The following is a 24,332-nucleotide window of genomic DNA, read 5'->3' as shown; positions in this document are numbered from 1 at the left end:
ATTATAATTGATACAAGATGAATTGAATTATTACATAAAATTTTCCAATCAAAACATCTTTTTTTCCAGACTGTGACACATCAATAGTTTGAGAAAAGTCCCAGGCATTGCAATATGAGAATATGTACTGCTGACCTGTCACTCACACAGGTAAAGCAGTGAAGGGAAATTATTAATCTCTCCAGCTATATCATTACATCAAAAGGACTGACTGCAGAAGGTTCTAACAGATGGCTTGTTTTCACAGTTAACTTCAACTCAGTATTCATACATTAAGTCTACATTTTTACAGAAGCAGATTTACTGACAATTCCTTTTAAAGTGCTACATATCTGCTTGCACTTTAAGGTGTATTTTTGGTTTGTTGAACAGATTTGTTTTTCTTATTTCAAAACATTTAATGATATTTTGTTGTGCTACTTCATAATTATTTTGTACAGTTTTCAATTTTCAAGAGCAACAATTTAATTGCCTACCCCTGACTGGAAACCTGCCAACAAGTTCCAATGCGACATTCTGTCTCATTGCGCCGAAGTAATTTATGTTGGTAAGAATTTCTCAAACAAGAGCTCTTAAGGCGTCTAATCACTTTAAACAGACTCTACATGTGTGCTCCTGTGTATTGAAATTGACAAGAGTGCAATAGCTATGCAGTAATACCGTTTCCACTGCATTCATGTTTTTAACACTCAGAAAAAAAAAAACACCACTGATGTTCACCAAGCTAAAAAACAGATGATGGAGTTTGGGTGTTGGAAATGTCAGCAGGTGTGATGTCTTAAAATGATTAACATTTTTGAAAATGTGGATGCAGTTTTCTGTTAGTACCTTTGTTTGCTGTGAAAAGGAGACAACAAAGAGGTAGAGCCAGAAGGATCTCAGTGGAATCCAGCCAACGGGGGAGAAAAGACTGGTATTTCAGCCATTGTGTCCACTGTAAAAGCCCTGTGCCAGCACCCATTATAGGAAATTTAATTTAACCTGCAATGCAATTAATTCAGATGTTCAGCTTATTTTTCTCATGGCAGAATCCCTAACACAATGCCTTATTTAAATATTAATCAGCCCTCTTTCAATTAGGACTAATTTGCTTCACAGGGTTCCTCTCCACATCTGATTGCCAAAAAATGGAGGTAACTTGCAGCGTTTGAGCATAATTAACATGGTATTTTTATAATACTGATACATCAAATGGGGCCTTAATGAACCCTGCTGTTTCCATTTAGTAAAGCCTGCCTCAGAGTTATAATCAAAAGGGAAGCTGTTGCCATCTGTTAAAATCCCCAAATAGCATGATGTAAAGTTATTATGTATCTAAACTGACTATCACATGGGTCTCCTTAAGTCATTTTTTTAAAATAAAGCTTGAATCTATCATTTAGTACAAAGTGATATTGACACATGATAATCCACAGTCTACATCTATCTAATTAAATGAAGAATGTAAATGATGTGATCTGTGTTAATTATTAAAGCCCCCTGTTACTCCAAAAGCAAAAGCAGTATTTAAAAAAAATGATACCCCGGAGCAAACTACTTCGTTTGACAAATGATCTCAGTGGGAGAGAACACATTTTGCTCATTAGTACTTCTGTAATCTGTGAGAAAAAGGCAATGCTCACATCTACATCTGCCTAGCAAGGTCCTGGATGTTCCTGGACCAAACCAGACTCATCTAGTTTCTTACAGTAAACTCTGTTCACACAATGTGCTGTGTGTTGAGATATCACGTCAAAATTATTTGCTTATCTTGGCCAATTTATCTGCACTTCCTACTTAAGTGGGTAATATAAACTGGAATGTTTCACTTCTATGATTCCTGAATCTTCTAAGACGCTTAATGGAAAGACTACTGTATCAATAGTACACAAATTCTATTTACCGGTGAATGGAAATTTCCACATCACTACTTTCAGAAATGTATGTAAAACTGGCACAGTTATGAAGAAAAACAAAAAATGTATCCAATTAGCATTTTTCTTCCTTTTTCTTTCACTAGAATAAGATGAGTGCAGAGCCTAAAGCAAGTGAACCATATTGACACTGTTTACACATTTCTACTATGTAAACCATATGAGTCCTCACTGCAGTCGGTTTGTTTGCCTATGACTGAAGAATGCAGTCATAGAAACAGTAGTATGCCTCACTGACTGACTCACTGACTCACTAATCCACTCAGGGAACAGCTACCGCAGTACCCACAGTTAACCACTAGAGGCACCCAGGGGTAAAACGATCTACAGAGGAGCCACAAACAAATTGAGCTATGTCTGTTCATTTATTCTTTTTCATTTTCTTTTCTGTAGTTTAATCATACAGTATAATTTACAAAAGCATTTCTCTGTTACAATACACCCGTAGTGTATTTACACATTTTCAGGCATAAATTTACATTCTACATTTAGCAAATTTCTTAAGACACAAAATAGCAACCACCACTGAAAATGCCTTTAACGTACTTCTTCTGCAGTCAAATCCTCAGTCAACAAAACTCCTTAGCACAGATTACATTCCTTTGAAGAAAGCTGACTAACATTAATAATCTGATGTCAGACTTAAGGTGCCATGCAAAGAATCTGAAACTGATGCTCTCCTGTCCCCTGGCCAGCTTAGTGAACCAATGAAACTGCTGGCACTGTTTTCAAATGAAATACTATTCATTAAAATATGAACCTCTAGGTAGAGTGCGCAATATGCTCCGATATAAATGTGCATTATTCAACCCCCTTCCTGTCAAAAAAATGAAGGAAAACAAACATAGCTTCAGTGCCTCATAATATAACCCACAGCATTAGAATTCAGGTGTCCCCTGCTGGGAAGAAAAAGAGATGACTTTATTGATACATGTTGAACTTGTTGCTATGGCAGGCTTTTTAGCACTCCATTCCACATGAGATTTCAACATACTGAACAAACACACAAATCTGCCCTGATTAATGGGATCCAATGCCTGTGACAGCTTAGTTGCATAAACTGGTTTCCTAGGAGCCACTAAACCTTTGCTGCTATAAAATCCAAATAATTTACTGACATCACTGACATCTGTTTTTTCATCATATTATAAATAATTCAGCATTTAATCATATGAATGCTGGACATACACTATATGGCCAAAACTATGTGGACACCCCTCCTAATTATTGAGTTCAGGTGTTTCAGCCACACCGATTGTTAACAGGTGCATAAAATCAAGCACATAGCCATGCAATCTCCCTAGACAAACCTTGGAAGTAGAATGGGTCATACTGGAGAGCTCAGTGACTTTAAACATGGCACTATCATAGGATGCCATCTTTGCCACAAGTCAGTTCATGAAATTTCTGCCCTGCTAGATCTGCCCCGATCAACGGTAAGTGCTACTATTGTCACGTGGAAGCATCTACGAACAACAACAGCCACGAAGCTGTAGACCACACAAACTTGCAGAGCGGGGCCGCCGAGTGCTGAAGCACGTAGCACATAAAATTCGCCTATCCTTTGTTGAATCACTCACTACAGAGTTCCAACTGTCTCTGGCTGCAACATCAGCACAAGAACTGTGCATCGGGAGCTTCATGAAATGGGTTTCCATGGCTGAGCAGCTGCACACAAGCCCAACATCACTATGCGCAATGCCAAGCGACAGCTGGAGTGGTGCAAAGCACACCACCACTGAACTCTGGAGCAGTGGAAAGGCGTTCTCTGGAGTGATGAATCACGCTTCGCTATCTGGCAGTCTGATGGACGAATCTAGGGCTGGCAGATGCCAGGAGAGCGCTATCTACTGGAATGCACAGTGCCTACTGTAAAGTTTGGTGGAGGAGGGATAATGGTCTGAGGCTATTTTTCAGGGTTGGGGCTAGGCCCTTTAGTTCCAGTGAAGGAGAACATTAATGCTACAGCATACAAAGACATTTTAGACAATTGTATGCTTCCAACTTTGTGGCAACTGTTTGGGGAAGGCCCTTTCCAGTTCAAGCATGGCTGTGCCCCCGTGCACAAAGCAACGTCCATAAAGACATGGTTTGATGAGTTTGGTGTGGAGGAACTCCAGTGGCCTGCACAGAGCCCTGACCTCAACCCCACTGAACACCTTTGGGATGAATTAGAACGCCGACTGCGAGCCAGGCCTTCTCATCCAACATCAGTGCCTGACCTCACAAATGTTCTTTTGGCTGAATAAGCACATATTCCCACTGACACACTCCAAAATCTTGAGGAAAGCCTTCCCAGAAGAGTGGAGGCTGTTATAGCCTCGGGGGGGGGGGGGGGCAACTCCATATTAATGCCCATGGTTTTGGAATGGGATGTCCAATAAGCTCGTGTGTGATGGTCAGGTGTCCACATGCTTTTGGCCATATAGTGTATTAATTAATGTCACTGTGTCCCAATATCTGGGAGCGCAACACAAAAATATAATGCTAGATAGCAATGTATATCAGTGTTACATAAAACAACTGGGTGTCTTAACCATAAATTGAAAAGAATATGTGAGTTTTTCTCAAAGTTGAAAAGTCAATGTGCCTTTCCTTCATACTTCCCGAAACACCAGAAAGCTACGATTTGACCAACATTATTGCAGTAAAATCCAAACTTGGCTGCATAACGTATCCAAAGAAAATGTATTTGAGTGTATTTGTTTTCATTAGAAAGCCACTAAATAGTTTCATGCATGTAATTTCATAGGTGTGTTTATATGGACAGCCACATTCTTTGAACTTGAGTCTCAACGTAAGAACTCAAAAATGTCTCCTGTTCTAGTCCAAACCAGCTCCAGCTTAATGTATATACCATACTAGTCACAAAAAATGTTGAATGTTATTATTTTACATATTCATACTCTTGCAGTGGATAATAATTAAAGCTACATATCCAATTGATGTGAAATTTCCAAGGGGGTTGCTAGGCAACTATAACTTGGTTTCATTTATATGAAAGCTGCCAATCAAGATTAGAATACATTATGGTAATTTATGGACTACAGTATGAATCAAAGGTAAATTTGTTACTTTAACAGTTGGCATACAGTACTTGGGTGTTTAATTTTGTTTAGTTGGATTGATTCACTTTGGGTGCAGGAAAAAAAATATTTCCATTATATAATCAATATACCATCTACTTCTGAATGAACACATTAAATGAAGTTTGAATACTTCTGAATATGTAACTTGAATGGCTCTTGAAATGCCATAAAAAACTTCACAATGGATTTAAAATGACTACACTTGACAGGGAAGCCATTTTTTCACTTTCTTGTCCTTGGTCAACATTAATAAAACAAATGTCCAGAGGAAATGCACATTTTATAATACATATATTTTAACAATGACATTGTCAAGAGAGATGTTTTTCACTCTATTGTTCTTTTCAATTCACTTTTGGTCCATTAAAATATCAAGTGATAATTGAAACTATGATACAGAAAGGTGATGGTAATATACCACCATGTTAGATACATTTAGAATGACAGTTTGAATTTCAGTCAAATGGAAAATGTGCAAGCAAACGACATTTAGACCAAGTGGAACTTGCATTTACACTATGCCCCGGTTTCCAAATGTGAAAGCAAAAAAATCATTCAGAAAAAGAACTTATCTAGGATGGCACATTACAGAAAGATCCCTGAAGAACCACATATTCCACCTAAGTGAAAATGTGATTTTTAACAGCTGTAAATTACTGTAAATATAAATGGAGCAGTCTAGTGTAATACTTTGTTAGCCAATTAATACAAAATAGCCATACAACCAACAAACACGCTCATAAGCATAAAAGTAAAAGCAATTTGATTACAAGGTTACAGAACAGGGCACAGAGAATGGATTACAGATATCAAATTTTTGGGACAATGGTTTGACTGGTTTGACAGTCATGGTTTGACTGAAATAAATTCATTTTGCAAAATGAAAATTTTTGTGCTAAAAGCAAGCAGTTGTGAGTTGTCTGACTTGAAACATTAAAGAAAGATGGAGTGTGGTAAAGGATTTCAGTGACTCTTCAATGGTAACTGTGCTTTGACTTTCACTTGAGAAAAATACTATTAGTATTAGCACTACTACTGGTAATAGTTGTTGCAGTAGGAGTAGTAATAATAGTACTCTTGTTATACATATAAGAAAACCAAAATGATCTATTGCAATTGTTTTGACAATGATAACACTTCTGGATTATGTGTAGTAAATCAATTACTGCTAGATTGTATATTATTGCAAATGTGTTTTTAACCCATGTACCATGTAATAATTTATACACAAAGAAGAAATATAAAGAAATGAATGGATGAAAAATAAATGAGAAGTTTGAAATCTTTCCTGCACACGGCAGGGTTAGCAATAACTAAAATCTTGTTCATGACCGTGGAGAAATTCATACAACTGCCACAGAATGTAAAATCCTTTCAATACAAATGGCAGCCAGAATAATACGTGTTCTGTGGGTTTGACAAAGCCCTGTGAATAATGATCATTTTCAAGATTTCAGCTGAGAAGGACAATGCTGGAATCATGACAAAGTCCATTACAAATCATCAATTCCATTAGACTGTACTAAATTTCACTACTGCCCCTCTCCAGCTGTCTATATTCATTATGTTTATGTTACACTTTCAGACAGAAAGTATAACCTCTCATTTTCCATTTTGTTGCAGTGATGACAGAGAGGCAATTTGTGTTATGAAGAGTGCAATTCACCTGAATGCATTTTTCTGCTCAGCTTCTAAAATATTTAGTATTCCTCTTAAAGGAAAGCAATGGGATTACAGTGTGACTTTATTTGGGTCACTGGATCTAAGTACACACAGCATAAGAAAATCAAAGCCCAGGTTTCTGATTAGGTTAAAACTGCGTTTTACCCCCTCTATTTTTATCATGGTAACGATTGGAAAATTATACTCTTTTGTAGTAGTTTATTTGGTATTGCGGGAAACTGTATGGAGCCATTCGCTTTTATTCTGTGCAATCTATTTACTGCGTAACTATAGACGGACAGGCCTCACCAACATCAGCGGCTTGGCTTCTCATATTTAAACCCACAGGATGTGTTACCATTCCAAGAAATGTAGATGGCCATTAAAACCAGACAATCATTTCAAATTATGCCCAAAACCCAGAATTCAATATAATCAAAATAATGAGGGTTTTCAAACAGCAGCTTTGATATATTCATATGTTGTTGGGGAACTCGAGTTAACGGAGCAACGATAAATGTACCATGATGTATTCATAACAGAAGCAACAAGATAAAATAAACTCCACATAAATGTGGCGGTACCAGCACAAGAGCCATAATATAAATGGTAGAGGAGTGAGTGACATTAATTCCTTCCCTTTATACAAATACATTCCAGCAGTCTCACTATATTTGATGTTAATGGTATATTATTATTCCTGAATATACACTTGAGACACTTTGGGGGGAACAGATGAAAATCAACTCTGCTCATGCAGTTATTGCCAAATGTTTTCTACTCGGTAGTCCCAGTTTTAACAAAAACAAAGGCCTCTGTATAAATAAAGTTGAATAAAAAGACCATTCTAATGGTAATTTGGACCAAGCTAACATGCATACTATTCCAACTTCCTAGAAGGGGCCCACTTTGAGGGGCTTTCAGTCTGTCTAACTAAAAGAAGAATGTTGCTGCTTTGTAATAATTACTTTAAAAAAGGTATAGTATATCTTATACATTTCTGAGGAATAAAATTTATGCAATGCAAAATGGGCTAAAAGACAAGCTGCATTATATTGTTCAAAATAAAAGTGTGGCTTACTTCTATACCAAACATTACAGGGGCTAATTGTCATATTTGTTGTAAATAATACATACAGCCCTTCCTTTTATGGGTCTCTGATCCTCTTGTTCTGTATAGCACTTGTCATCCTGCTTATTTTTAATCTGCAAGCATGAGGCTATGGAAGTACATTTCTGGGAGGGGACATAACAATGGCTGAGAAGTGATTAGGTAAAATATAGTTACCCTTGTCTGTCAATATCATATTTAGCACAGTGTTACAAACACAAATTTTGTCTTTTATATCATCTTGACACAATATTTTGCTGTGCAAGCTGAGACAAAAGGTAGCAGTTCCATAGTTTTATAATGAAGCTGGCATGTAACTGATTGAATCACCCATGCCCTCCAGGCAGCAATGAAGCAATGACAACTGAATATTCAATTCAGCGTATGGCACAATGTTGAGCTTATTAAGCTAAAAGCTAATGATTGAGGGTATAAAATCTTCAACAAACAAGGGAAAAGCAAATAAAATACCCCCCGAAGGTAAAGTATAGATGCTTGTAAAAGCACTAGACCTGAAACATAATGAACATATAAATCCTACCTTTAAAATATTAAAAACATTTTTATTATTATTATACATTTACAATTATGTAATTTCATGTTTGACAACCCTGCCATCTTTTAAAAAACAGCCTTTACTCAACACTGAAGCTAGTGAACAATCATTCATGTATTGTGCCACAGGACTTGCTATAAGCCTGTGAGCCTCATTTGTTTGTGAAGCTTTTTTCCCTGTTAATGACAGTGGTGCAGCTGTTCCTCATTTGCACAAGGGTAATATATTTAAACTTCTTTACTTCCTTGGTTTGCTGTTTGCTCTGAGCAAAGTGTACCAACATGACATGAACCATTATCATCAATTGATTCGCAGCTCACTCAGGCAGCTTATTATTCACTGGTTATCAGTTTCTGAGGGAGGGGCTCAATACATAAGAGTCCTGGTTAGACATCATTATCGTCATTGTACTAAAAGTCACTATTACAAGCTTGAGCAAACATTAATGCTAATTAGAAATATAAACACATGAGATACGTCTGCTTTAATATTGGTGAAAATATTCACTCAATAAACTGCATACCTCTAGGCCGTCTAACTATGAAATGTTCATGTGTACATCTATTTAAAACAATATTTTTTGCTTGAAAAGCTTTTGCACTGAACATTGCAAATAGGCTCCCCTTAAAATAATTAAATTCAGTCAGTTAGGGGACCTGTTCAACTGGTTTGCTACAAATAAGCTTCATGAGCTTCTTTTTTTCAGCATAATACAGACTTTTTTGTGAATAAAAGGAAAAAGGTTGTGTACATTATGAAGGAAGGTATGCGCCTTATTGAATTTAACTACAGCAATTCAATTCATTTGAAAAAAAAAAAAAAAATCTAAATATTCTGACTCCCAAGAATCAATATGAAAACACAAAGGGAGCCATTGAGAAGTCATGATGCCATGTGACTTGTACAGGGCTATAAGGAGGTTCCACTCTCAGCCTGATATCCAAAAATCACACACTTGTCACTTAAGTATGACCTTACACTTAATCCGCAAAAAAATATTTCTGCCAACAAATATTTCTGCCAATAAATATTTATGATTTATGATATTATGATTTGTGTATCCTGTGAATTCAGAATTTGATCAACTTTAGAGAGTTTAGCAGGCCACCTACAGGTAACTATGTACAACTTAAATGAGAGACTAAAAAGTGCAAAATAGGTGTTGGCTGAACACAGTGTAACAAAGAGCTTACTTTCAATAGCTTGCTTATGTTTGACAGCTGGTTATTAGTTTTTCATATTGGTTGATAACTCATCCAGTAGCTAGCTAATACATAAAATGTTGGCAGCTAGTAAGTTTCATCAATGGAAGACAACAATATATAAAGTAATGTAGAAGTAGATTAAAAATACCAATTTACCCTTTCAATGTTTCCAAACCTACATGATGTAATTGTTATGGATGCGTAAATACAGTCCTGCCAGACTGGACTCATGCTGATCGAGATTTAAAAACATGCTTTTAAAACATGACTAGCTGACAAGCAAACCAGAACCATGCTGGGTAGCTAGCTAAACATCTGTAAGTATTACCAATCATGCATTCACTGAAGTTGGTTAGGCCTAGCTAGTTATAAGGTCAATTATATCTGATGTTGATGGTAACTGAGGTAACTAGATTCTTCCAGTGTTGCTATATAGCTACCCACAATCGCCTTTTATTTTGTCATGCAGTCACGTAGCTAAGCCACAAAATACACAAGCTAAATACTTTGTCATTTTCACCATAACTTTAATTCACATAAGTACCTGTTCGCAGCTATGTAAATCGGTCCCTCATAGGACCTCGCCTGTGCATGCAGCAAAGTGAATATTTCAATCAGATGAAATCTGTCACCTACCTGCTTTGAACAAAGACATTTGTACCATGCTGTGTTTTAACAACATGTTTGTACTATGCTTTGCCAAGGTTTAAATTGAAATTGAAATAAAATAAAATGAAATTATTTTGTGGGAAAATGGACTTTTAAAAAGTCCACATGTCCATTCTGGCTACACATTCACCAGTACTCAGAGCTGCGCCAAAAACAGTTTGTAGAATCAAGCAAACAATTCAGTTCGCAGTATTGAGTTGAACTCGCAGTATTTTCAGAATTTATATAATCAGAGTTAAACATGTATAGAGCAAAGCAAGTTGTCATTGCATTGAGAGCTTTTGATTTCTTGTGAGCAGTTCCAGGAGACATATAAGTGTGCAATTACATTTTTAAAAGACTGCTATTCTAGGTTGATTTCAAGCACAGCTGTTCAAAACCCTCATCTTTAACCTAATAAAAAGAGGTTTGAGAGAAACACTCAAAGGAAAATGCAAGATCTGAGCAATAAACTGCAAAAGCAGATGTGGCACCTTCCCTCAACTCGTTACAATTAAAGTGATTATAAAGATGGGACTTCACATGTGTAAATTTGCACCAGGAAATGCAGTATGTCAGATTAAAAAACACTGAAAAACAGTATTTTCTAACACTGCAAAATGTTAAAACTATTATCTTTATAATGCACAATATTCCAAAACACTAAATAAGGGAAAGGGAGAGTTGTATATTACTGGCCGCCACAATCTAACCTTCACTGTCTTCAGTTAAATTGGAACAAGGGTTATGGTTCTTGATTTCAACTGATGATCAGTTAGGTCATTTATTTTTGCCACATCAGAAATTATTGTGTTTCACAAGAGAAGGTGTGGGGGTCCACCTGGTAGATAAGGGTGAAATCCAATCTCACGATTACCACAGGACAGTGGTCAAGTCCACACAATTCACTTCACGCTCACCATAAAGAGACTGCAGGCTTCAATAGGCTGACAGGTGCCACTTAAATACCAAAGAGCCTTTGGAATAAAAGAACAAGCAATGGGCTATTAATTCACCTACAGATGGCCTTTTGCATTGAAACTACACACGACAACAAAAGGGAGCTCTGCCATGGTTCACAACCGCTGCATACACTGTTTGCTTCTTTGTGCGAGTCTGGATGTCAATAGGTGAGGCTGCTCCTCAAATCATAAAGATGTACTCTCTGATTCAACTGCTTGACAGTTAAGCACTTTAAGGCCTAAGTCTTTTGATGATGATGCGGATTGCAGCTCATGAACTTGCAGTAGAAGTGCAACTCTTACCTTTACACTGATAATTTCTCTCAACCCATTTTCATTTAATTAACAACCAAGTGATTCATTAGCTGAATAGTCCATATCACTCTGCAGCTACATATAACATTGAATATATATATATGTAATATGAAGAAAACAAAGGTAACAACATGAGAGTAATGACCTGTTTACAGGTAAAATCTGTGCCTCCTCTCTTCCAAGCTCACAATCCTACACTGGTTTACATACATATGCATTGCAATGAGATTGTAACTTTAACCCTCATGTTTCTACCGTATGTGTTCTGTGTTACACTTGTTTAGTAAATATATTTATAAAAATCCTAAAACTATTTTGTGTATTATATAATGTATCCATATTATATACATACAATATATAATAACATTTAAATGCAGTTTTAATTATATACAAATTTGCATAGACAAACAGACCCGCAAATTTAAAATCCTGCTTGTAAAAAAAAAGGTGCTATAGTTATACCACTGACAATAGGAATACTGTATGTGGGTGTTTAGTACGTCTCCAAACAAAAGCCTAACTCATGACATCTTGCACTAAAATTTCCTTCTTGCTCATTTAAAAGGCTTTTTTTCTGAAAATCACTGCAATATGTTTTGTATTGTGATTAAACCAAACAATTATGCAATTCTAAATTCATGTTCCTTTTGCCATCTGTTTGGATGTTTCTAATTTTTTCTTTTTCTTTTCAAAAAAGAAGATTAATCAGACAGTCGTGTTTGGATTGTCACTGGGAAAGCAAAGCAGAATGAGATGCCTTGAATGAATCACAATCACAGACCTGTGCCAGCATTTCTAAACTATTGCAGGGGGAAAATAGCCTCATTCCCTCAGCCAAAATGGCATAAACACATGTACAGATTTTATGATCATTATGTTCAGATACTTAATGAGTTGATCTCTGGCTTCATTTCTACAAGACGAGATTAGCTGACACAGAGACACAGATAGAACGCCAATTATGTAGTGGAGACAATCTTGCTCTAGATCAAATCAGACTGCAATTGTATGCCAGATTTTTAATTCACCACACTAACAATGACAGATGTTAACAGAATCCATCCAATAATGTATAATCTAAGAATATTACTAGATTATGTATGTCTGTATGCTCATACAGTTTTTACCGATGTATATTTTAAGATCCTTGTGAACATACTCTTGCTTGCTGAAGAAGCACCAAACATTTCCTTGCAATCAAACTTAAACATTTCTGAAAGCGGGCCAATTGTTTAGACGTAAAGGTATTTCTTGTAAATTCACCCTATCAGCGTGCCATTTTCCTTCACTTAAGAGAAGAGCCTTTTTATTCCTTTTTCCCTTTTTAATACACAGAAGCCACTGAAAAGCAAAAACCAGTGACTTGAAATCCACACCTCAACGTTGTGCTCTGAGCTACAAAACATCAAATGAACTGCCTACAAATTAGGCATAAAAATAATATGCTCCAGAATCCATCCCTGCATTTGTGGGATCTGTAAGTGAAACCATATGCGGCGAGTTTAGAACAAGTCCAAATGACAAAAAAGCAAATAATCCCATTTTCCTACTGAACTAACTTCAAAGCATTTTTATTACAGGGACATTTTCCCATTAAACATTTATTTGTTATATTTTCTTTTTAAATCATTCACATTTGAATCAGACATTTTACCTTGTTTGCTATTTGCTATCTCTATATATGTGTGTGTGTGTGTATGTATATATATATATATATATATATATATATATATACACACACACACACACACACACACACACATATACTGAACTAACTTCAGTTTTTGCTTTTCAGTGGCTTTCCAAGGGAAATGTGTAATTTTGTGTTAGTGTTAAAAATGGAGACTTTCTACACCACATTATATGTCACACAAGCTGCTAAGAATAAGGGATTGTGCAGTGAACTGCTTGCTGACAGCCATCATCGGCCCTGTGCACATGATGTATGTAATATGTAATCGGAGTCTAGAGAGTATGTTTCATTTCAAACAATGTGCCAATTGTAAAGGTGCACTCCAGTGTCACAGTGTGATGTGACATACGTATAGTAAAATCTCCTTGGAAGAATGTTTTAAGACCAATTTGTTCACTATGTATGTGGTTAACAGTAGTTCCAGTTTAAAAATGCAGCTGTATATATAATTTCATATCATGCATAAATATTCTGTCTGCATTTGTAAATCTTGAATGCTTGTAGATTTCTTTACAGGGTCCCTCAAACAGAGAAACGGTTTTCTAAACAACATTCTTCAGACCCCTCTAAAAGTGGGGTGAAATTCTGCGTTGTTCCTGCATGCTGACCTGTGGAGGAATGGAATAAAGTATTCATGAATTGCTAGGAGAGGCACTGAATCCATGTCTTCTGATATGCACACATGATATGCAATTAAAATCACCATTCACATTCCTGCGGGGTTGTCAATCAGAAGAAAAGGCTTTTTGACAGTGTCCAGTGAACCGTACCAACTAACCACTGAACAGGAACCTAAACAGTAACAGCTTTTGTTGCCTGCAAGAGGGAATTTAGGTGCAATTAGGTTGGGTTCATATGAAATTGGTGTGCTGAGAATCTTTGGTGTGCAATTTGTAGCGTAATTGTGCATGATCTTTTCATCTGAAATCTTCACTGTATGCATTTTAATCAATAATACTTCAATGTGAATGTCAGACGATCATACAAGACTCATTAAGATTTTGAAATATTAAGAAGCTTTATCAAACACTTGACAGTTTTGGCACAAACATCAATGATATCTTTTTTTCCTAAATATAGTAACACTGTAGATCATCCTTTATGGCAAGCATTTGTGTAAAAATATTTCAGCGTCTACTCCGTGTGCACTTCCACTATTTACCATTTTCACCATGGATTAAAGACCAGATTTGCCATTGAATCAATGCACAATGAACAATTTCTTAGAGATTTGGATGCATTAATTACCTCAAATGCAGGCACCAAGGTTTGCACCACATGTATATTGATTACTTGTACTCTACCACACTTAAATGAGTGTGATTAGAGCTTGCTAGAAATTATGGGACGATCAAGTATTTCCATCTTTGACAAACCACCCCGACCGATTCAGCCTAAAATATGAACTTGATGAACTGACTGAAGGAAGGACTAGCAGAGGCCCACAAATTTACCATAAGGACATCACAATGGCAGTGGATATTTGTGTGTATTACAAATAAGAGCCAAAAAATGTGGTGCTCAGTCATCTGCAACAAGGGAAGAAAATGTGCTCTTTCATCCTGATGCATCTCTTATTGCTCTTCAGTCTACAGTTTGACAAAACATCAGTCAACATCTACAGGCAGCGAAAGTAATGAGAAAAAAAAGTATCTGTCAGATGTTCATTTTCTTATGGAGTTATATTCACAGAGGATATGCAATGCTGTCTTATTCCAGTCAGTCTGAGTTACACTGTGACCTGATAAAGTGAAGCTGTTTATCTAGTCTCTTTTCTGATTCATAATTCATAGTTTTGACCTCTTTATATTTTTATCCTTGACATCTTGTCTGGGGTACGCTAACCTTGCAGGAGCTCCAAAATTTGCCCGCATTTCTTCGATCATCCACAATTTTCACACAATATTAAAATGTAAATCACAAAAACACTGAGACGTTAGCTGTTGTTGATGTTGCTAGACCTCAGTGATGAGACAGCTGGGAGTTCGATCTAGTATTATATAAACACTCATGAGGCAGGATTAGTCTTTTCACTTGGATAATAAACAAAATGGACATTAAGCTATACGATGACAAGGCCAAATCTGTGAACTCCCCAGACATTCAGGACCACCTAGGACCTCAGTAATTTCTGTTTAATTGAAAAGGCCTCAGGCTAAGATGTGCACTATGATATATTACAGATTACAATACCCCTACAATACATTACCCCTCATATTAAAATAAAGATGGATTTCCATTTTTATTTTTAAATAACCCGTTGCAATTAAGAATACACAACCGTCATTTGAAAATTTTGCCATTTTTATATAATATCTTAATCATAATGTTCATTGTAATAATTTTGATAACTTCTTAGGGTTGTGTTCATAGAACATTGATACCTGCACATACTTATTGAACCCTATACGAACAGAGTATTTAAATGGATTCAGATGGCATTACTCTCTATGGTTCAATGTTAACTCCAATGAAAGAACAAGAGAATTAAATTACATGTGTTGAGAAACATAAAGCATCATCTGTTTGGATTGAATTAAATCTGCACTATGCCACAAAATGATAGTTTGTCAGGTCAAGTCTATGCCATTCTTACATATAGTTTCAATGTATTAATTTACATTTACATGGTTACTTTTCTAAAAAAAAAAAAAATAAACACTTTGTAGTCATCAGCAGCTGCAAAACCCATCATTCTCCAAGGCTCTGACAACCCACTTCACTGGGAAAATGTTTTTTTTTTTTCTGTTATGAAAAGAATCCCTTCATGAATATTATAATTTTTAATCCTCTGTGAGGAAACTCACCCAGATTCCAGACAATTATTTGATTCACTAAAACATGGTGAATAACCATAGTGATCACTTACCACATTTGGTGAGGAGGCAGGATATGTAAAGCAGATCTTAAAATATAGAAACAAAAATATATGTGTGCAAAGGTCAACATAAAGAAACCAATAAACCTATATGCTGTATCAAGTCCAAGTGTACAGTGTTATACATTGAAAGCCATTGCATATAAAGCACACTGTCAACAATATGAAGTGCTTAACATGTGTTTTGCATTACATCCATACTTTTGTATGGCCATGCATGAGCTATAGAAGGTTTTGGCAGTAATGACCATTTTTTATTGTTTAGTCATGAGGTAGAAACGTGTCTAGAGAAATTAGAATACAGGGTTTTCCCTGCCTATCTTAACACTTGGCAGCCCACCTGCCTGTTGTATCGTACTGCCTAGTTGGGACATTGTCAAACATGCTGCTTATATCCCATTTCTAAGTAATTATTTTAAACTTAATGAAATAATTGCTGTACAAAAATCTCTGCTGCAATACGCATGTCTGACCAGATGGGCGCTATGTTAACCACAGTCCTCATCCAATGGACTAGGATGAGATTTCTCTGCATAATCTTCACCTTAACATGAGCCACAGAACAACATGGCTGATCTGAGGCCAGTGTTTATGGGCTTTGACTTGACTGTGTGTTTCAAAAGAGGAATGCTCAGCAAAGTAAACGATATACATTCTAGGGAACTGACATGCCTTAATTACCTGGCTGGCAGACTAGCTAACCGACATTCTACAACCTCTGTAAGCTATTACATCGCAAGTTAGCTAGCTGTTTTAAACAGAGTCTGAGACACAAACATTTGATTCTGAAACAGTATGTTATTAAGTAACAGGACAAACCAATTTAATTCTACTGTAAATGCATTTCTTATGCTTTCTACATCTTTTTTGCATAAGCAAAATTTGCAGAAACTGAACACACGCTTACAGCTATTGAAGATTTTACACATGTCACTTCTGCTCATTTTCTTCTATTCTAATTTATATTTTCAATGTTCTATGTTCTAACATATGAGATTGATAATCACCTGTTCACATCAGTATTTCATAGCATGTCTGTGAGCACCTTAGCACCTCCTCTTCATACACACTTCACTCAAAATATCTGGACTGCGCCTTAGTTTAAGCAAGATGGCAAAGAGGAGCCCTTACTAGTACCACTGCTAAGGTAGGTTACTTTAGCTAGCTCGTACATAGTAGCACACATTTAAGAAAATTAAGTATTACGATTAAAAAAATTACCAAAGACATCCTAGCCTGAATATGTTTTCTGAAATATCACAAATTATGGTCAACTAATGTTTATACCTGAGAAACAACCATCACCTCTGAAAAGAGATTCAACAATAGTATAACTTATGAATCATATCATGATTACTAAATTAAACTTTGTTAGAAGTCTAGTTTGACAACTCCCACAACATACTACCTTTGACCTCCCTGACAATGGCCCCTACCCCTGGCCATATACCACTTCACTCCTTTGAAGACCCATGGAAATCCCTGAAGTTATCAAAACAGTACAAATAATTTCTATAAATCTGTATGAAACCTCTGAAACATATGAAAACCTTTTTCATCTAATTTTTTAAACAGAATGTTGTGGGTGGTGTCTGCTTGCCAAGAATTTCCCCTCGATATAAAGGTTTCCCAGGTGATTTCATGTAATTTGTGGACCTATTAGCTCACTGTAATGTACTCTGTGTCACTCCTGTCTTGCCCTATTTAGTTTATATTTTTGGTGACAGTATGCCAGGAGCACAGTGGATATTCAGGATGTGCATGAGAAAAGTTTTGATAATCAATTTGCAAGGGTGATTTTCCCAGCATATTTCAGTATAGGCCTTTTCCAAAATTGGTAGTACTTAAAAAGGCCATAGCAGATGCAAAATCTGGACTGCCAAATTAAACAATCATAATCATGGAAAACCAGATGTCTCCTTATGGCCATACAATCAATGGATCGACTATTCAGTCAGAGACACTAAACACTAGAATTGTTGTATGAATACACATTGAAACTGGCTGAGCTATCAGATGATCTTATCAATCAACATGAATTAACAATCCACAAGTGTAATTTAACAGACTGAAACCTCTTTAAGGTATCTGTTTCATTACCTGTAAAATTTTATTTTGGCAGATACATTTTCTTTGCTTGTAAATCACAATAATACCTACAGTCTATGGAACACGAATGTAGCTGTAATGCAACCTTGATATATGTATTTTCATGATATTATGAATATTAAATGTTGAAGACATCATAGTAAGTCAAAGACCTCTGCAAGCAGATGGTCAGTTAAGAGGGGAAATTATCTTGCAGCTGCTAAGTGTAGGTGAGTTCCTAATATCAATCAAGGACATAATTCGAACCTGAGAACCCTGGGGACGCTTGGTATCAGACCTCAACCTACTGATCCTGAAAACCACTTAAACGGCAAGCTTGCAAAACTGAAAGGCATACTTAGTTTTAACAGCTTGCTCCTGTGACCAGAGTATTATCCCATTAGCTTTAATAACTTAAAGCCTTGAAACTCCATTAAGACTGTGTTTCTTGTGTGCCAGAAGAAAGTCATTAACATGAGGTAAATCATTAGCTTTGATATTGGCCCTCCACAGTAAACAGGTTTTGTTGGAGATTAATGGCCTGCGCTGCTTCTATGTAACACTGTGCTGTGTTTCATTTTCCTCAAAGGCGGCCCTGCCGCTCTTCTGTTCCAAACAAAAAATGGACCACTCCCAGGAGAAATGAGATTTGTTCTATATTCGGAGGGCATTTGTACAGTAGTTTTGGTTTGCGTTCTCCCTTTTTCAAAAACATAAGCTTTTAAACACACACACACACACACACACTGGATCATAAACAAATAGATGGATTACATAATCTGACTCCCTGTACACAGTGGCCTATTTGCTTAAAAACAAATGTTCTGGAAAATACATCTGTCAGTGGCGAGTCTATTACTGTACTTCAATTTCCATTCATGTTTCTGTTTCCAATTATTCACTTTTTGGAACTTGTTGCTTAGAGTGCACAAGTTTAAAAAATCCTTTTTTAAAATCCCTTTTCCTTTTCTGACCTTGATATCCAACAACATAATTTGTACAGTTACATTTATTGGCTTTTTGCAATACTACGATGAAAAACTTCTTTGATATATTTTGAAAATGAAAAGCTCAAATCTGTGTTTCGTTTAAGATTATAGATAAACCACTACCACCAGTTCTTTTAGCAGTGAAGTGCTTTATTATATAAATAAGTTCTTTCACTGCACTTTAATGTTTCTTTTGTATCCGTTTTCAAGCACTGATACATCAAACCACAGCAGATGAAGCGCCACATCAGTAACACTGTCTCAGTAACAAGTAAAAATATTACCTAAGTACAAAAAAGGTGAAACTGCTCACAGCAAATTTGAATGTGTGTGTGTGTGTGTGTGTGTGTGTGTGTGTGTGTGTGTGTGTGTGTGTGTGTGTGTGTGTGTGTGTGTGTGTGGGTGGGTGGGTTGGTGTGTGGGCGGGTGGGTGGTTAGATGTGTGTGTGTGTTTTCACAAATGCTCATAGCACACCGTCACCCTCAAGCTGTATTTTCTCAGATCTGCCCAAGCCCAAGAAACCCAACACATTAGCCTTAGCTTTATGTCTCCCATAAATGTCTACATGTACCAAATATTTTTAAAGATCTTTGTGTCACTTCTGTCAAGTGTGTCAAAACTAAGATAATAAGTAATACTGCTGACAAAACTAGACATAACTAGACAAACAGCTGCATAGAAAATGTTAGCAATCTAAAAGATACTATGAAGTTGCACGAGTTGCATTGTCACTGATCTGTAGAAAACAGAAGTATTAGAAATAATAATGAACAATGGTAAAATGTGGTATTCTCTGGTCTCTCAAAAGTAATTGCAATATATTTACATCTGAATGTTGTTGTTGATGACATGCCGATGGTGATAATTCGAATAATGAATGCATGCGTGAGTGTTAAAGTATGAACAAGACTTGTCAGTCTCCAGAAAACACTGCTCCAGCAGTACAATTTCTTTGTACACATATTGTCTGTGAGCTGTAGGTATCTGTCATAATTTGTTGCCTGGAAATGTCTAACAAACCTCTTCCCTTGCTGGCCAATTTAAGGGAGATTTGGCGTTTGGTCTGCCTTTATTGACAATTTCCAGTTTCTGCAAAAAGACCTTCAGGAAAATGTCACTGATAATAAATTTGCGACCGCACTCCTGCATCTGTCAGACAGCTAGCTTTCCTACCTCTCTCAGAATATTTTAAGAATTGCAGTATCAATCTGCCACCATGAGTACAGTGCCACGAATTGGTTGTACTGTAACATGATGACATATACTCTTGCCTTCCGCCTATGGCATTGCCATATGACATACTCCCTCTCATCTCAAATCAAGATGTGGCTGGATGATTCACAAATACATTCACAGAGATGTCTGCAGATAATGAAATAAGGCATCGCCTTCTGTCATTTGGTCTCTGTCCCAGGGCAAGCTAGCTCTCCCAGTGCACCATACCCCACTGTCCTGCCTGTTAAATGGTTTGCTATTGCTATTGCCTATAGTCATCTACAGTCCTACCTCACTGATGTAACTGACCAGAGAGTTTCACAGAATTCACCACGTCAGAAAAACTAGGAGGGTGGAGTTCATACATCACCAGAAGGGGGGGGGGGGGGGGGGGGGGGGGGGGGGGGGGTCAAAATATTCCTCGTCAGGAGAAGAACCTGAGTACCAAGTTCTGTGACTGTACTACATACCATACAAGAGTTGTCAGTGTTCACAAGTCCAAGGATCAACCCGATGTACCCAGGGTATACTGTGACCTATTGACCTATTTTTATTAATAATAAATTTATTTTGAGCCATATCCAAATGTTACTTGGAGATAAATGCTAATTCTGATGTAACATGATTTTGAAATTATCACTACAGTATGACATTACTTGTATTGACGCACAGATTTATAATTGCTGAGAGAAGATAGTCATACCTCAGACATTGATATCTTGTCATGAATAATGCTGAGACATGGATTTTTTGGCTTTATCATAAAGCTGTCAATTAAGTTATTTCATGCAAGAATTTCAGCTGCTAATTGCAGAGGCATGTGGAAAATACTTTACTATTAGAAGGCGCAGGCTTCTAAAATCTAAATTTCCCTGTAAAAACAAGTTAAATGTTCATTTCTAGGACTGATATTAGTTGACACAACATTTAAAAAACACTACTAATTAAATTATTTCTGTTGGATTATTAATAAAAAGGAGGGAAAAGTATTAATGAAAGTGACAGAAAATAATGTTAAGGACACTTTAGGATGAACTCTAAGAGCATTACTATTTAAACTGACAGGTTGGTCTTACTTACTGCATTTCACAACCTTCAACCTAAACCTCCACCCCAGCAGCTCGCTCCATCTCTGTTCCATAACAGGGTTCTGAAGCTCTGATGTAAGTACTATAACTTATGTTTACCTGCTCCTAGGATTTATTTGCGGGGAATAAACAGCAATGGTTAATGCCATCATTATACATACAAGTTTCTTTCTTGGGTTCTTTTCATTACTGTTTAAAAGATATGCATCCCACCCAGATGGACTTACCTCATACCATGCCAAATACAGTACTGCATACCATCAATTTATGTCTATTTGTTCAAGAGATGCCTCACACAGTTGCCATAATCACCAGTGTTTGCATTTCAGCCTCCCCCCCTCTCTTTCTCTCTCTCTGCTCTCGCTCTCTCTCTCTCTCTCTCTCTCTCTGTGTTTTCAGAGAAGTCTTATCAAACAGAAATCTCACTGTTATGACCTACAAACCATGCAAACTCAGCAGACAGCCACAGCAGATGAACCCCACAAAAAACCATACATGCTTTAAAAGAAGACATTCGCTGCATAAAAACAATAAGAAACGCAGGGTGCGCAAGTAATTCAGATACCAAAAATTAGGCGTCAACAGATTACAGTTTTTAAAAGTGCTAACAGTGCGACTTTGCTGTTTGCAAACTAGTGTGTTGATTGTTTATTTTAGTAGCCTGTTACTATTACGGAACTAAAATGAGAGATTTGATTTATAAAAGCTTTATAATTAAATATTTGTCAAAACTGTGCTTACTTTGGAGACAGAAGTTAGTGTTTGGAAAGAGTAGAGAGAGATGGAGGACTAAATTAAAGAGTCTCCATTGTATTGGGTCTGACGCTTTCAGTAAACACATACGACAATCCAATTAAGGGGACAGTCACATAACAAAATTGCTATACATACTGAATGTCTACGTGAGTAACAGCAAAGAGGCAAGCCATACCATGAAACTGGGTTTATTAAAACATACAATGGATCAAAACGTAACTTTCTGTTTCTCTAAAATCATGCCTCAACATCTTAGTAAAATGTGACAAGTAACGCATATTGTGCACGGACTGTGAAAGCATCTGGAGAAACATTATGGTCCCCCCAACCCCCGCCCAATTCCATCTCCCCCCTCCCCCGATCCCCATCCCCCTTTAAACATACACGCTCGCAAACCTCCAGAACAAGTCTCTTATTATTATCTTAGAGGGGGAATATGCTTTCCATGTAGCTAAGTACAAGAAAACTTAGCTATGTTCCCCTGAAGAGTGACCAGAAGGACTGAAGACAATTTGTCTCAACGTTGCTAACAAGGCATTGCAGGTGTACAGCATACAACTACGCGAATACACCGTGTCATTATTCCCTTATTTTGCTCAAAGCAAGTGAAAGAGAGGAAATGAGTACACCCCTGTGTAGTGTGCAAGACCACAGCTCCATCTGTAGCAAGCTGCGGAGTTAAAACCTTGCTTTCTGGGGCTATAAACAGTGTGTACAGAAAGGACAGCCCCTTTACTTTACAATTTATCTCGCAGAATGTTAGACTAACATAAATCACACTCCTCTGCCACCGTGTAACAGTGTGAAGCCTATTGTATCATGTTTATATTCGCATATCCCGCAATTTAACATCAATACATGGATTGTAAAAAGCGAAAGAATGCATGTGCTAAACTAAAATTATCGTTCCAGCCCGCTACGGGAGCAAACCAACAGTACCACGATGTTATTAAAAGACTTCTTGAGGTGGTAAAAAAAGTCTGAAACCCTTTTCGCCGTTAAGCGTACAGTCCAAAACGCTAAATGTAGGCAGTCAAAAAATGTGGTATGTTTGGTAATGCATGAAGAGTTCTTTCGTTCCTAACCAATTTCACTAGTGTATGGTTGAAACTGTAGCAATTGTCTATGAACCACACCGCTAGCAATTTTAATGATACGCAACATCATTTACATATATGCGAAAATTACTTCGTATTTCATATGCTTACGTTTACGTTATTTCCCTTTCTTTCGTCAAATTCGCTGTCTGTCATTAATTTGGTTCAGTGAAGACTGCCTAGGTACCGACAGAAAATAGTTACAAGAACGAATTCACGTGGCTATCCATTTCTAATACAACGGTGGTCTGAAACAAGTTAATTTCCAACCGTATTCTTTTTCTGATCTGCAAAGGAGCAACTGAAAAAGAAATGTGCATCACCTTATTGCAATAGTAAGGGTCCAGGCAATGTGAGGGTCCCAAGCAGGAAGGATCTGTCGATGATGAAGGCTGAGGTGGAGGAGGATAAAATCTTACGTCCATTTCAGAAGAAACATCAATCACCTGTTTTCTCTCGCTCTCTCTCTCTCTCGGATTCCTGTTATCCTACAGCTAGTCGAAGTTGTAGCAGGTAACTAGAAAAATCGGCGCGCAAGTTAAAAACTGGAGTATTAGTACTGCTGAAATACAGCGGAGAACCACCGTCTCTTTGCCTCACATCCGTTTGCGGTTTTGAGGAGGAAAAAAAACTCAAACTCGACCAATGTTAGAAGCTTTCAGGACAATAAATGAAAGACAAGTACTGTCGTTTATCTCTGTGTTCTTCTTAACAACTGTTTGTTTGCGTGAGTTATTTTTTTTCCTTGGGAGTAAAACCGCACCAAAACCTTGTCCGAATATCCGCTCAGCGCACTTGGTGAAGCAGTACTCCGCTTATAAGCTTCTAACAATTCACACAAAAGACTCGCACGACAGAACATGAGCTACAGCGTGTGTGTTACTGAGCTGTGTACAGGGGGCGCTACAGGGACGACATACACATTACAGCAAAATCAGATTTTTACGCTTTCTGAGTAGTACTTTTGCTGATTTGAGGACGGGTAATTACATCAATGTATGTTTCTGTTATTTTAATAGACAGGAGAAGCTAAATTGATGCTGTATGTGAGTGTGAAATGAAACCC

The 24,332-nt window shown here is 37.0% G+C and overlaps 1 protein-coding gene across 3 annotated transcripts in view; it reads right to left on the bottom strand.

The window, feature by feature from the left end:
* Positions 1-24,046, bottom strand: part of tox (thymocyte selection-associated high mobility group box) — a 73,692-nt gene extending 49,646 nt beyond the window's left edge. For all 3 annotated transcript variants that reach the window (XM_036521969.1, XM_036521970.1, XM_036521971.1), the window contains exon 1: positions 23,590-24,046. In XM_036521969.1, coding sequence (XP_036377862.1) covers positions 23,590-23,691 — 102 coding nt within the window. In that variant the 5' untranslated portion in view covers positions 23,692-24,046. The remainder of the gene's footprint in view (positions 1-23,589) is intronic.
* Positions 24,047-24,332: the final 286 nt, after the last annotated feature.

This window comes from Megalops cyprinoides, chromosome 2, assembly GCF_013368585.1.
Source record: "Megalops cyprinoides isolate fMegCyp1 chromosome 2, fMegCyp1.pri, whole genome shotgun sequence".
Classification (NCBI taxonomy): domain Eukaryota; kingdom Metazoa; phylum Chordata; class Actinopteri; order Elopiformes; family Megalopidae; genus Megalops; species Megalops cyprinoides.
The sequence above is the reverse complement of the archived record's forward strand: the minus strand, read 5'-3'. Positions and strand labels throughout refer to the sequence as shown.